The 14,995-nt window shown below is 27.6% G+C and overlaps 1 protein-coding gene across 4 annotated transcripts in view; it reads right to left on the bottom strand.

The window, feature by feature from the left end:
- LOC127284591 (uncharacterized) overlaps positions 1–14,995 on the bottom strand; it is a 40,693-nt gene that overhangs the window by 11,438 nt on the left and 14,260 nt on the right. For all 4 annotated transcript variants that reach the window (XM_051310109.1, XM_051310107.1, XM_051310108.1 and 1 more), the window contains one exon: positions 2,933–2,980. In XM_051310109.1, coding sequence (XP_051166066.1) covers positions 2,933–2,980 — 48 coding nt within the window. The remainder of the gene's footprint in view (positions 1–2,932; positions 2,981–14,995) is intronic.

Raw genomic sequence — 14,995 nt, 5'->3', positions numbered from 1 at the left:
TCATATTCTATATAAAAGTTATACGGTGAATAATTTTCCAAGTTTGAGACTATTTTTTTAACGCCTCTAATTAATCATAATTTGATTAATGGGATTGGTCTCACGAACATGAGTACCTGAGTTTAAAGATAATTATGAAGGGCAAAAAGGTGTCTGGATTATATACATGAAGGGTTGCAAAATCGAAAAAGTATATTAACATCGTAGTAGTGCGAGTATTATTTTGGCGCCGGAAGTTTCGTGGGTGAGTAAATCCATTAGGGTTAAAGTGCAGGTGTTACGGGGATATTTGAATTTAAAAAGAACAAAAAAAAACATTGATACTTTTGTACCCACTCGTAAAAAAATGAGCGTCAAATTATATTGCCACCTAATATATATCCACATGGCGCTTCAGCTTATAACGCAACGATCCATGAAAGGGTCATTACAGTTTCTTGAAAAGTGATCCTACACGTAATGACTCTTCCAAATTGAAACCAAACCAGCGCACGCGAACTTTGAATATAATTAGCCGAATGAAAACAAACAAAGCAAAAATGTTTACTATATTAATTACGTAATTTATTAAATCAAATTTAATAAAATTACAGAATGATAAAAATGTATTTTAAAATAAATTTGAGATAAATATTCATAAAATGAAAAATAATAAATAAAAAATGTGATTTCAATAAAAAATATAATTGTTTTCAAATAGCTGCGTGAAAGAATTTTTTTGTTCCTTTTTTTGTCTCTGGATATAGAAAGAGAGATGTTCGGTTAATAGCAATAATTTGGGAACTATTTACTCGACCTTCGATAATAGTCGAGTTTTTATACAGAACATTCCAAATAAAGTACGCTCTATCTATAATTATCCCAATTTCAAAAGAAAAAAATATTTTTTTTTTCAGCAATAAAATGGAATTTATAAAAAATTATAAAGATACATTTTTTATTTTAGCTAATAAAATTAATAAATATAATAAAACTAAAAAATAATGTTAAAACAATTAAGAGAACTTGATCAATATTTTGAAAAAATTATAATTGATGAAAATTTCATAGAAACTCCATTGAATCTGCCGAAGCCAATTTCATTAACAACGTTTGAAAATTGCTCATGTACACCGACGATACCGGAAATGCGGTCAAGTTTTTCCCGTGCGTGTAGGCTCGTAACTTCTGGATTATTATATCCTCGAGAGACTTTCTCATTTGAAAATACATCCACACAGCAAGAATAAAAGAAGAGAGAGGGAAAAAAAAGATAAAACATTTGTAATTACAAAAGGACTAGTGTAACAGCGAACCAACAAAAAAAAAAAACTTTACTACCAAAGTCCACTAAAGAGTCCTCGGTCGAAAAATTGGTACAAAAAAAAATCTTCTACCGTGAGAACAAGATGAGCCGTGTGTATATAATGCGAAATACTTTAATGTCACGGTTAATGAGTAAATCACCCTTGAAAGGACCAAAGCAAAAAAAAAATTAAAAAAAAAGGTGTTCAAATTTTTATTTATAACCAAATAACGCAAAAAAAAGGTAACATTGCGGTTGAAACAAAAAAAAAAAGTGAATCATGTTAGTAAACGCGAAACTATATTGTAATCATTGATTAAAATATTTTTCAATCATAAATTCTCTATTTTATTATATCCTTTTTGAAGCGACTTGACCTTGGTTCAAAAAGATATAATACACGCACGAGTGTCTGAGGCTTCGCGTGGCACATAACGATACACCGAGTATGATTAGACGCCAACGTACAATCACGAGGTTTCACATTTTTTTTTTGTTTCGAGTGTGTGATTCGCTCCATTGCCTCTTTTCATCTCTTTCTCTTAAACCTCGTCCTTTTTGACTTCTCTCATTTCCATAAGCGTCGATCCTTCTTCTGTTTGTATGCTCTCTTATTCTTTCTCTCTCTCGTTCCAGGTACCAGGTGTTCGCATCCGGAGGTCCTTAATTCGCAGGTCTCGGTGAATCCTTAATGAATGGGAGACGATGGAACTTCGATCTCGAATAATGGCTTTTAAAATTAGAGGTTTTCTCTTTCCATGCATGGATTATTTTTACTATTCTATGGAGACATATGAGGAATAAGGACAAAAATCATTATTATGAAAATAAATTTAATGCTTGGGTGGTCCTTCAGTGATCATTTTCTATCTGCACAAAATCTGAGAAAAAAAAACGTTGTTTTAGATGAAAACGAATTTCGTGTTTTTTCATTTCGTATAATGAATGAATTAAATATTATTTAATTTAAAAAATTCTTTTCGAAAGCGATCGATTATATATTCCATATTGAGAATATGTTTTTTTGCAAGGCACAAATCAAAAGATGATCGCTCGGTAATTTGATGCAGATTGTAAGGTGGATTGTGCACACGCAGTGATTTAAGTACGGATAGCTACAATGTAAACTCTGATAAAAGATCGTGTTTGGAAAGTGGAGCCTGTTACTCCCCAAGAAAGAGAGAGAGGCCTTTAGAATTTAAATCTTTAAGAAATATATATCGACTTGAAAATCTTGCGGCAACAACATCGACTGGTTGGAGAGCGACGCGCCGAGGACGAGTATCAGCGAATACGGTCGGAAGAGACAACTTCAAAGCCGTGCGAAAGGTGTGGCGCGCGGTATGAGATCCCGTGTGCTCTGTTCTCAGGAACCTGAGACCCCCGAGTTCAGCTACATAATGCTTCACTCGGGCATTACACTCTCTTCCTTTCTCTTATATATATATATATATATATATATATATATATATATATATATATTCTCCTTGTCCACCTTTTGGACGCGCCCTTCTTTACTCTTCCCTCACACAAAAACGATATTATGTATTCAAAATAGTTTCATTCTTTTGGAAAATTATTGCCTTAGTTTGCCTAAAATCAAAATAGAAAATTGTTTAATATTTAATTTTTTAATCGATTACATACCAGATACTTCAAATGATTTGGACCAATTCATCGGCAGTTGAGCAATATCTGCAACAAAAAAAAAAAGGAGAATAATTATTTAGTGAAAAAATATTTGTTATTCAATTTTTTTCAAAAAGATATATTTTTATTTTGGTAAATTTTTTTTTATTTTTGCTGTGTGACGAATATCACACGAGGTGTAAATCCACGGGTGTATTTGCTTGAGCATCGTGCGCGCGAGTACCGCAAGAATTTAATGCAGCTCATACTCTTTTCTCATGTGTAAGATCTCTCAACTCGAGAATTCTTACCATTACATATAGAGCGAGTGAGAGAGAAACAAGAAAGATGTACCTGAATAATACGCTTGTCCACTTAATGGAGCAGGCCTATATATTTATCTCGACGTGTAACGATCTACAGACAGGGACATAAACTCACTTGATACACATTAATATTTAATAAATATTAATTCCCCCATGAATATTTATATATACACATACACACACACTTCCATTTATCGGCCACTTAAAACCACAGTCATAATTAACGAATCGAACTCATAAATTTTTCTGCAAATGAAAAACTCCTCGTTATTTACAATGTTGCTGATTACAACCATAAAAATTTTTTTTCCTCCACTTATTCGCTAATTGAAAAGCGATCGAAACAATTTAATTTTTTTTTATCAAAAAAAAAAAAGAAAAACGAAAGAGAATTTACAAGGTGACTATTGTATTTTAAAAGATGTGAATTTAAAATGTTTTTTCGCCCAATGAATGTTTTCTGATTATAGTTTGACAGAAGCAGAGTCGAGAGAGAGAAAGAAAAAGGCGTTCAGCCCACGATGTTAACAAGCTCGCTCGAGCGATAATAAGCATATACTTGCAAATCTGAATACGATTGTAAATTATCAGCAATTTATTGTGCTATCGATATTAACGAGAGAGGAACGGATGCTGTCCCTAGAAAAAATGCATTTCGCTCTGAATGTCCATATGCGTAAATATGCATCCTCACGCGCTGATAGCACAGCCGCACATAAAATAAAAAACTGACCTATAAAAAAAATTAATATCTTAACTATTTAAAACGGTTCAACATTGTATAGACATTCAGAAATATTCTTATCGTTAAATAAAATAAATAAAAAATGGAAAAAACAATATCAACATTTAATAATGTCAGATAAAGTGAAAACATAATAACATTTAATAATTTTCAATAATGTGAAAACATATCAACATTTAATATTGTTGAATATTGTGTTTTTTTTGTAATTAAACAAAAATAATAATTTTTGTTTTAAATAAATAAAATTTTATTATTTTAATTTAATTATTTATAAAATTTTGTTCTTTGAGTTAAAGAAAAAAAATATATACAAGGTGTGCCCTGCAGAAAGGAAGCGCGCTATTAGCCGCGTCTTGATGCAGCGATCTCTTTCGTTTAATTATCCACGTTTTTCATTCCACTACCCCTTTCGCTTTTTCCTTTGCCAATCGTCGACTAAAAAGCCTTTATATATCTATACAAGACCGATTTATAACCTTCCTTCTGTATTATGTTCAATAAAGTTTCCTTTGCACAAAGAAACATTAAAGAAAATTTCTTTTATATAATTTTAAAATGTACAATAATTTTTTTAATTTCCATCTATTTTTCTTGAAAACAGGTGTTCAGTATAAATGAATCTGTAAAACTTTCAACTAATTTGAATTATAATAAAAAATAAAAGTAATAAAATAAAATATATAGTGAAAAATATAATAAAGAAAAACAATTCGATTATTAAAAATCGTTTACAATTTTTTTTTTTAATAACAAAAAAAGAATTTAATCGTTTCCAATTATTTTTTTGTATAACGTATTTTTTCTTAATAGAAAAAAAAGTGAAGGACGTTAATGTCAAGGGTTCAAGAAAATAGCCTAGATTTGCGAGTCAGATCACTTAATACTCTCGTCAATAAACTCGCCTTCAACATAGAAATTCCTTTACCGGCGAGAGAAGCCTTCTCACGTGAAAATTGAATGTTCTCGTTTGCTTGATGTAATACTTACACCTGAGTGCAGTTGTATATATACGACTATTGCTAAACGACAAGGGGAAAGTTTATTTGCACAAAAACTTTCGTCTCGTTTAAAGTTATGACAAAAAAAAATATTGCACTCAATGAAAAATGGTATAATTTTGAAAAATGTTACGCAAACATGATAATTATTTTTCAATATATAATTAACAAGAAAAAAAATGTTTGAACATTTTTTAAAGTTTAAAGACATAAAAATTATGAAATTTAATTTATTATACAGAATAATAATTTGTTATTACTGTTCAGTATAATAAAGCCTCATTTTACTACTTTTAATTAAAAAAAAAAAAAAAAAAATTGTGAAAAATTTTCACACGGGAATTTATCTTATCTTTAAGTTAAAATTTGAAATGATAATATTACACGAGTTCGTCGACTTTACTGTGTAAAATGCGGGTTTACTACTTGGTCATTGTCACGGTTACACTTGGATAGTACAGTTATCTTGCAATTAGACTAATTGTAGTGCAGTATTTCGGTTTCATGACATCGAAGTGCTTCGCATTGTCATGAAAAGAACTTAATGCGTAATAATGTAGGAAGTTTCGTAAAAGTAGTTTCCTTTTTTTGTTATATAATAATCTTTCAAAATCAATGAAATGAGAGTTATAATTAATAAATTAGTAATTAACAAAAAAAAACTACTTTTAATTAATGTTGAATTTGTTAAATAAAATATTAATTTAAAACATGTAATTTTCAATTTTCTACTAATTTCTACTAATTATTAGTTTAAATTATAATTTTCTATTAATTTCAAATAACAAAATTTTCTCTTATTCGGATTTTTGGCTTTTAGATTCTTAAAGAAATAATGCGTCTGAATAAAAATTAATTACAATCGATTCTTTTTATAATATAATTTATGATCATAGTTGTTTTCTTCACGCCGCTAGATTTTTTTTCAAGTCTATCGTTGCAATAACAATGCAATATCGAAACTTTTCTATAAAGTCAACAATAAAAAAAAATCGACTCTTAATTATTTCTACGAATCCAAAGTCCTCTCAACGCACAAACAGACATATATCCAACAAAATTCAGTCATAAAATTAAAAGGGTTTTACGGTAATGTAATTTATATCGAGGCAAACGTTCCATAAACCTCTTTTTTTAACTGAAAAATATACCCTTTAACGAAACCAGTTTAGCAATTCTGTGTGCTGCCGAGATCTTTCTCTCCCTCTCTTTCTATCAACTTTTATACAGGATATAGTTTTAAATTTAAAGGTTCTTGGAGTGAGCTTGCAAAAAATGACCTTGGCAAATCCTGTTGAGCTCTTCTTCTTCGTCCAGGTTTCATGGTCTCTTGTGCTAAGTTTCATCCGAACGCCATATGGCCTGACGAATCGTTCCTCTCGACGCTTAGCTTCATCATCATCATCATTATCATCATCATCATCATCATTATTATCAATGTGCGTAATAACGGTCGGCAAATGTCCAATTCATCTTTGATCTACGATTTTCCCCAAACGAGCAACCACCCACGATTTCAAAATACACTCATAATCTGCCTCCATCATGACCTATTCAATGACCATACTGATTGGCTATCGATTTTCCGAAAATTAGGGGAAGTTTTCCATTCACAAAAAAAAAAAAAAAAAAAAAAACCCTCCAATTTCGTTAAAGAGAGACATCAAACAATTTGACTCTGAAATAATAATGTGTAATTAATAAAATATTCAATTAAGTTAAATAATTTAATTAATAAAAAATTTAATTAAAAAACGATTCTAAATTGATGAATACGATTTTTTTTTGGTATTAAATTCTAAAGATCCGTGTGATGAAGTTGGCGAAGGCTTTCTCGCGGCCCAATTTTGTCGAGGAAGAAATCAGAACCGGAAGTCGGTCAAACCTTTCAGACTTTGTGAGGGAGCAACACTCTTGGGAACCTACGCGACTCGGACACTTAGGTATAAAAAAAAATAATAATGAAGGAGGAGAGAGAGAGAGAGATGTAATAAAAGATAAAAAGGGAACACAAAGGATGCTGCGGTTCAGTCGACAGAGACCGCGAACCCAAAATTACCGATCTAGTCTCGAGGAAATGGTAAAAATTCAGTATTCACCTTTCATCGTCATCAAATATATATAATAATGTCACGCGCCTTACAATCCAAAAAAAAATTTTATATATTCTCAAAAAACATGTCACATCTGTAATATTTAAAATTCAAAAGAGAATTTTTTTCCCTTGAGAAATATTTTCAATATAATTATGCGTTGTATAAAAAAAAAAATGTCAAGTAAATTAGAATTTGTTCACGCTTTTGTAATATGCCAGACGTGTAAACGAAGCGTACGCGATCGTCCAGTCTCTTTTTCTAAATATAATCACCTCGTTTCCGGTTCTCTCTCTGTGAGAGAGAAGATATGAAAGAAAAAAAGAAAGCAATAAACGAAAGAAAGAAGGAAAGAGTGCATACATAGGTATATGTGTATAATTCACTTGCGTGTATATCTGTGACTCGTAAAAAAGTGAGTAGGGTTTCGCACACAAGATCAAATTTCAAACGTAATTTACCGAAAAAAAAATGAGAGAGAGAGAGAGAACGCGAAACGGAACGCATTGCCAACAAAATTGATTTTCTCATATAAATGAGCTCAAGGTTAAAAAAAATTGCATTTACAACTTGTGATAATTAACCTTTTGTTCATTAAACAATAATATGAAAATTATGAATTCTATTTTAAAATTCCTATGCTTCACATTTTTTATTAAACAAAAATAGAACCTTTACAAAAATACTTGTAATTAGAACAAAGTTACTTTTTTATACTTTAAAGTAGGAATTTGACTCGAGACACTTTGACATTAGTGACTCAGTGACGGAGTTTAAAAACAATCTGTCTTCGTGCTTTCGAAAGCCAAAGATTTTTTTAATTTCGTCCCGTTGTCTCGAGTGAAGAACGGAAGTTATTTTAAAATAGAAAATAGGGATTTTTTTTATCTCCCAAAGAGATTTCAATATACCTACTTCTTTTGAAGTTTATTTTTTATTGTTTCCAAGAAAATATCCTAAAAGATTAAGAACCCTATATCATTAAATATTATATAATTTAAATTCTTTTTTTTTTTAGGTATAATTTTCGTTTTGTGAAAATTGAGAAATCTCACCTAATTGAAATTTTAAACATCCCCTTAAAAATTGGCTTTAGAAAGAAAATATAAATTTATCATCCTGATTTGCTCTGCGCAACATTCCTTTAATAGGCTTACGGTATAACTTGTTTTCAGTGACACCTGCTTGGTGCGTGCTTGTAATAAATTAATATTCACTGAGAGACGCGCGAGAGTTTCTCTAAAAAAAAGCGACAAATATTAAGATGTCAAATCTTATAAAAATGGAGTGACTTTAATCACACTCTCATATATTTTACTCTTGATCAGTATATATTATCATTATAGAATTTATTGTCTGCAAATAATGATTGAATTGAAAAAAATCCCATAAAAAATATATATAAATATATATATGCGAGTTTTATTAATACGAGTGAAACGAAAAGTAATGAAGAACAGGTTTTGAAAATAAGTTATTTATTCCATAGATCAATGTTGTTCATACTAATCCGAAGATATTATCAAGATAGTACTACCAATTGCATTTATTGCAAAGTCTGGTTAGTAACATCGCAAGTAATTGCAATTGCAACCTGGCTTGCACTCACTCTGGCATTAATGAGGAAAAAGCAAATGTCCTGAGGGCTCATGCCGTGCACCTTTTAAATGTTTTTTTTACTGATCGAACTGATTACGCTTCCATGGGAAAATATTAATTTCATTCAAATTAACCACTTTTTCTTTCAATTAGTCGTCTAGCCTTTCAGGTACTTTCAAATAGTTTTCTTTGTTGATAATATTTTTGTCACAATACAGGCCTCGGATCGAGTTTAAGCTGCAAAAAAAGTCGTTTTAGTCGATTTACATTCCAAAAAAAAGTCGATTTTTTATTTTAATTAAATTTAATTAGTTAATAAGTATTTTACTTTAAATAACTAATATTGAAATTTGAAAGAGTTATAGTTTAAAATTTTTAGAAATAATTAAATTTTTAAAAATTTTGTTAAAATTTAGATAATAATTAAATTTAACAGAATTGAAAATAATTTATTGAATAATTTTAAGTAACATTTTTTAAAAGTAATTTACTTTTCAGAGATTTACAATTCAGATTTGAAAAATTAATTGAACTTCAAACTGATTTTTAATCTAAAATATTTGATAATTTCTATTAATAAAGAATTTCTTAAAAATTAAAGACAAACATTGAACTTAAAAAATTTTCTAAATGAAAAATGTTTTGAGAGACTTGTATTTTCAAAGAATATTATAAAAAGCATTAAAAATAATTGAATTTTTAATGGAAAATTTTTAAAATAATTAAATTTTGATTCTCTCACTCGGTAGTTTATATATATATATATATATTTTGTAATAAACTTTCAGTTTCTGAAGAGGATGGCTGTGCCATTGAAACCTAAAGAATAATGTTTTTTATTTAATCCTTGACTCGGAATGATCGATGTCATCTTCTTATATTATTAAATTTTTAAAAATTTTAAATTGAAATTTTTGGTAATTTTATTTCCTAATTTTTTTTTAAATTGTAAACAATTAAAAATTTCATAAAATTTTTAATTGAAAAATAGTTTAAGATAATTGAATGTGTGAAGAATTTCATTAAAATTATTAAAAATAATTTATTTAGAGAAAAATTTTAATTAAAAACTTATTAATTAATTGAAATAAAGAAAATCTGAAGATCTCATTATAAACTAAAAAAAACGTATTTTGTTTAAAAATTTTATAAAAAAAATTGTAAAAATAGTCGAAAAAGTCGCATTTTATTAAAATAAGTCGAAAAAATTGTATTCCGAGGCCTGAATTTACTTAACCGAATTTTCATTTAGCGCGATTTATGTATTTAACTTAATTTCCATTTATCAGAAATTAAATTGAATTTTATTTTACAAAATTCCTTTTCAACATAACTTCTATTTTAATTAACTTTTAATTTAACAGAATTCGATTGAATTTCCATTAAGCAAAATATCTATTTAGTCGAATTTTCATGGAGATAAATTTTTATTTAGCAAAATTCTAATTCAGAGTTGCCAGAAAAATTTTTCTTTGTTTTTCTCTGATTTCCAGTAAGAATTGAAATTTTTTCCCTGACTTTATTTAAAAATTTAAGAAATTATAATTTTAGTATCAGTTTTAGAAATTTGATATTTATCCAGTATATTTTTTCCTGACCTGGTGGCAATCCTGTAATTTAAAAAAATGTTAATTTAATTAATTTGAAAATTTGTCATATACTATTATCTTTAAGAAACAAAGTTCGAGTTTTGGAATTATTTCCTAAAGATTGACTTTATGAATCATATATATAAATAAGATGTGAAGCAAATGTGAAAATTCCATTAGTTTTAAAATTTCTATGCGGTGTGAATTGAGAAGAAAAACATATAAACTAACACAAAGATGATGCCGTTTTATGAACTCGATAAGGTTTATTCTCAAAGTGTATATAGTTATAAGAGAATTCAAAGGATGCATTAAAACAGTTAAGTCGCATGTGTGAACATATATAAATATGTGTTTATATATACAAAGTGTATATATATATATATATATATATGCTTCAAGTGGCTTCGCTTATACTCGGATCGGACAATAACTACAAATTGATGGGGGATCGCGCAGATTGCATTAGGGAGTGGCTTCAAAGAAGAATATTTGTAGGTTAAACCAGCTTATAAATCTTGAGACATCGCGGCATTTGATATTATATGTGAACTCTTTTCCAACATATTTTTCTTATTTTAAAAAAATTTAAATCAAAAGAAAAATTGCAATAATATAAAAAAAAGTCAAAACAAGATTTTCTCAAGAAAAGTATTTTTTATATAATAATAATAATTATCTCACGAAGACTTTGTAGAATATAATCTAAAGATTAAATTGAAGGTACAAAGAGATGAAAGCAAAATATTACTTCAATTACACAAAGTTCTTCGTTCCCATGACGAATTTTGATGTCGTTTATAGTTTTACGTCATTGAAGGTATAAAAAGGAAGATTTCGACTGAGAGAGAGAGAAAGAGAAGACAAAATGAGTGTGCCATTGTTTAACAAGACGATTTCGCAAGCTTCATTATTACCTATGCTCCCTGGCGTAAATGCAGTTTGCATTTCTATTCCTGTGCGTATATTTTACCTCTGTTGAATGAAAACAGAAAGTTAAGATGTCGGAGTAGATTAAAAAAGAAAAGGAGATTTATTGAACGAAGAACAAAATTATAGGAAAGAAACCGTTTTTTAAAGAATTATTTACAAAAAAAAAAATAATTTTAATTAATTTTAATCTGATTTTCGAATTTATCAGTTAAGTGACTCGATTAAAATTTATTTAAATTAAAACTGATTAATACAATTCTTCATTTTTTTTTTTTTTTTTTTTTGAAAATTGGCATCTAAGTTAATTGGACGGTCCAGCATCGAAGCGCATACCGATTGCAATTTGCATTTCCAACGAATTCGATTATACAAAACTTCAAACGAGATTTGCATCACAAGCAAGAAACGATTTAAGGCCCCCCCCCCACCAAAAAAATAATAATATTCCATAATTTTTAGAATGACATAATTTCGTTCAATACATTCTATCACCGTCCTTGAAGATTTAAATATACTCATTTATAAAACTAGAAGCCTAACGGTTGCAAATTCCAAGATATATCATATTTGAGACTATATTTTTCTGGAGAGAAAAATGTCACATTAAATGAGAAAAATTATGTCTTAGCTTTCATCCAATTTAGTATAATTTTTTATTATAATTTCTGCTGTTCATATTTATAATAAACAACGTGACGGCAATAAAAAAAAATAAAAATAAAAGCGCGACGAGGTGGTAATTTTTCTCAATGACTAGCACGAGTTGATTACTGGTTTGTTTGAAGAAACTTGGCAAATTACAATCCCTTCAGATTTTGCTGTCATGCGTTCCGCAACGTATACACCCAAGAGTGTTCGTGGACTTTACTACCTCGTAAAAATGTCTTTGCAGCTTGTAATGCGAAACTAGATAAATGCAAGGGTACATGTATATATATACATACGCGTGCATGGACATACGGGGTCAGTCGCTTCGTTTTTGAATGAGGATGGTTAGTGTGTAGAGAGATACCTCGGAGTGCGCGATGTGGAACAGGTAGCTAGCTACACATCCCGTTTGTAATATATAAACATATACATACATACACAGAAGATAGTTCATAGTCCCCCTGCTCATGACTCATGCACTTCCAAAGACTTATTTCTATATATATATATATATATATATATGCAATACGAATTTATTCCGAGATTCTAAAGAAGAGGTGTTCATTTCATAAACTCATATATATAAAATGATGAATAACGTTTATAAAACTGGTATTCATCAATATTAATTTCACACGTTCGAAAATATTCATATATTTAAAAAAACGCCCACGTTATAGCTGAATTTTATCATTTATTGATGACTCAATTTGAAATAATCCGAAGATTTAATTGAGACGCGCGTCAATATTCTCTGAAAGTCAGGTATTTGAAAATCGTTATTATTTTACCGATAATTATAAAATAGAATTTATATTAAATCGAATTTTATAAAATCATTTTATATTTATATATAATATATTTTATTATTTTTTTATAAAAAATAATTCTTTAACCAAATTTGCATTTAGCAGAATGTAATTTATATATAAATTTTCAATTTACAAGCCTCGGATCGATTTTAAGGCACAAAAAAGTCGATTTATATTTTAAAAAAATTTATTTTTCTATTTTAACAAAATTTAATTGGTTAATAAATATTTTACTTCAAATAACTAATTTTATTAGATATTAAATTTATTTTATTTATTCTGCAATGTGAATAATTCTATAAGTCCATTTTTATAATTTTTTTAAGTCTGATTTAAGCAATTTATTCAAATTAAAAATTTTGTCATAGTTTTTAGTTTAGATGGTCAAAAAAATTTCAGGCAATACTTAATCAAGTTTTACAGATTTATAAATAAAATTTTTTTTTAAATAATAATTTTTGAAGAGTTAAAGTTAAAATTTTTAGAAATAATTAAATTTTTAAAAATTTTGTTAATTTTCAGACAATAATTAAATTTTACAAAACTAAAAAAAATTTATCAAATAATTTTAGATAACATTTTTTAAAAGTAATTGAATTTTCAAAGATTTACTATTTAGATTTGAATAATTAATTGAACTTCAACTGATTTTTAATATAAAATTTTTGATAATTTCATTAAAAAATTTATTAGATATTGCAAACAAAAATACAATAATTTGAAAACTTTTTAAGCGAAAAATGGTTTCAAATTATTAAATTTTATTAAAATTTTAATTAAAAAATAGTTTAAGATAATTGAATTTTTGAAGAATTTCATTAAAATTATTAAAAATAATTAATTTAGTGAAGAATTTCAGTAAATAATTTGTTAAATATGTAATTTAAATAAAGAAGATATGTATTGTATACTAAAAAACGTATTTTGTTTAAAACAATTTTGTAAAAAAAATGTGAAAAAAGTCCAGAAAGTCACATTTTATTAAAATAAGTCGAAAATAATCGGAAAAAGTAAAAGTTGTATAATCCGAGGCCTGAATTTACTAAAGCGAATTTTCATTTAGCGCAATTTATGTATATTTAACCAAATCTTCATTGAAATAAATTTTTATTTAGCAAAATTCTAATTCAGAGTTGCCACAAAAATTTTATTTTGTTTTTCTCTGATTTCCAGTGAGAATAGGTATATAAATTTTTTCCCTGTCCTTAAGAAAATATTTCAAGAAGCTTCCAATTATAAAAAATTGTGACAATCATTTTTAAAAGCACAAGTTTGAATTGAAAATTTCAAAAATTATAATTTTAGTATCAGTTTTAGAAATTTGATATTTTCCCATTATTTTTCCCTGACCCGTGGCAACCCTGTAATTTAAAAAAATGTTGATTTAATTAATTTGAAAAATTAGTACAAGTTAAATAATAAATTTGCTAAATAAAAATTATACTAAATACAAAAATTCAGTTAAATAAAAATTGTATTTAATGGAAATCTTATTAAACTTTCATTCACCAATTTGAATAAGCTAGATTTATGCGTCATAAATAATAATTTATAATTTAAATATAACAAAAACGTGTTTTAATTTTCAATAAAAATTGCAAATCATGGAAAATTTAATCAAGAAAATAATGAAGTAAGCCGATGACTTTGTGGCTTTTAATAATCTTCATACCGCTTTTATGTATATATATATATATATATATATATATATATATATATATATATATATATATATATATATATATATATATATATATATATATATATATATATATATATATATATATATATGTATATATATATATATATATATATATATATATATATATATGTATATAATTTATCTAGGATATATGCAATTTTCAAAGAGCACATACATACACGCGTAATGACACGATGCGTAATCTAATAAGTACGATTTGAAAAGAGAAATTGATAGCGTATGTATATATATATTGAAATGAGTCTTGATGACGCTTTCTAGGAACGATTTTATGAAGAACACGTCAGTTGCATCCTCCGCATCCGCCTTCATCATCATCATACATATAATATAATAATGCGGAGTTATGATGCCAAGACGTAAACCAAGGCGGGCATTCGCGGATTATAACAAACTTCCGGTCGCTCATTCGGTTTCTTGACTTCACTTCTTCTATCTTCCTCTGGTCATTGTTACGTTGCTACCGAGTGTGACGACCTAACAACCTCGATCCATGATTGCAACTAGTTCCGTCAAATAATCATATTCTTTATATTTCGTCATATATTGTACTAATTATTTATGAAGTCCCTTCCTAAAATCAATTATTTTATCAATTATTTTCTATTCAAT

The sequence above is a fragment of the Leptopilina boulardi genome, unplaced genomic scaffold (assembly GCF_019393585.1).
Source record: "Leptopilina boulardi isolate dan_hultmark-lab unplaced genomic scaffold, ZJU_Lbou_2.1 LbouV2_325, whole genome shotgun sequence".
NCBI classification, from domain to species: domain Eukaryota; kingdom Metazoa; phylum Arthropoda; class Insecta; order Hymenoptera; family Figitidae; genus Leptopilina; species Leptopilina boulardi.
This window is presented reverse-complemented; position numbering and strand designations above follow the sequence as displayed.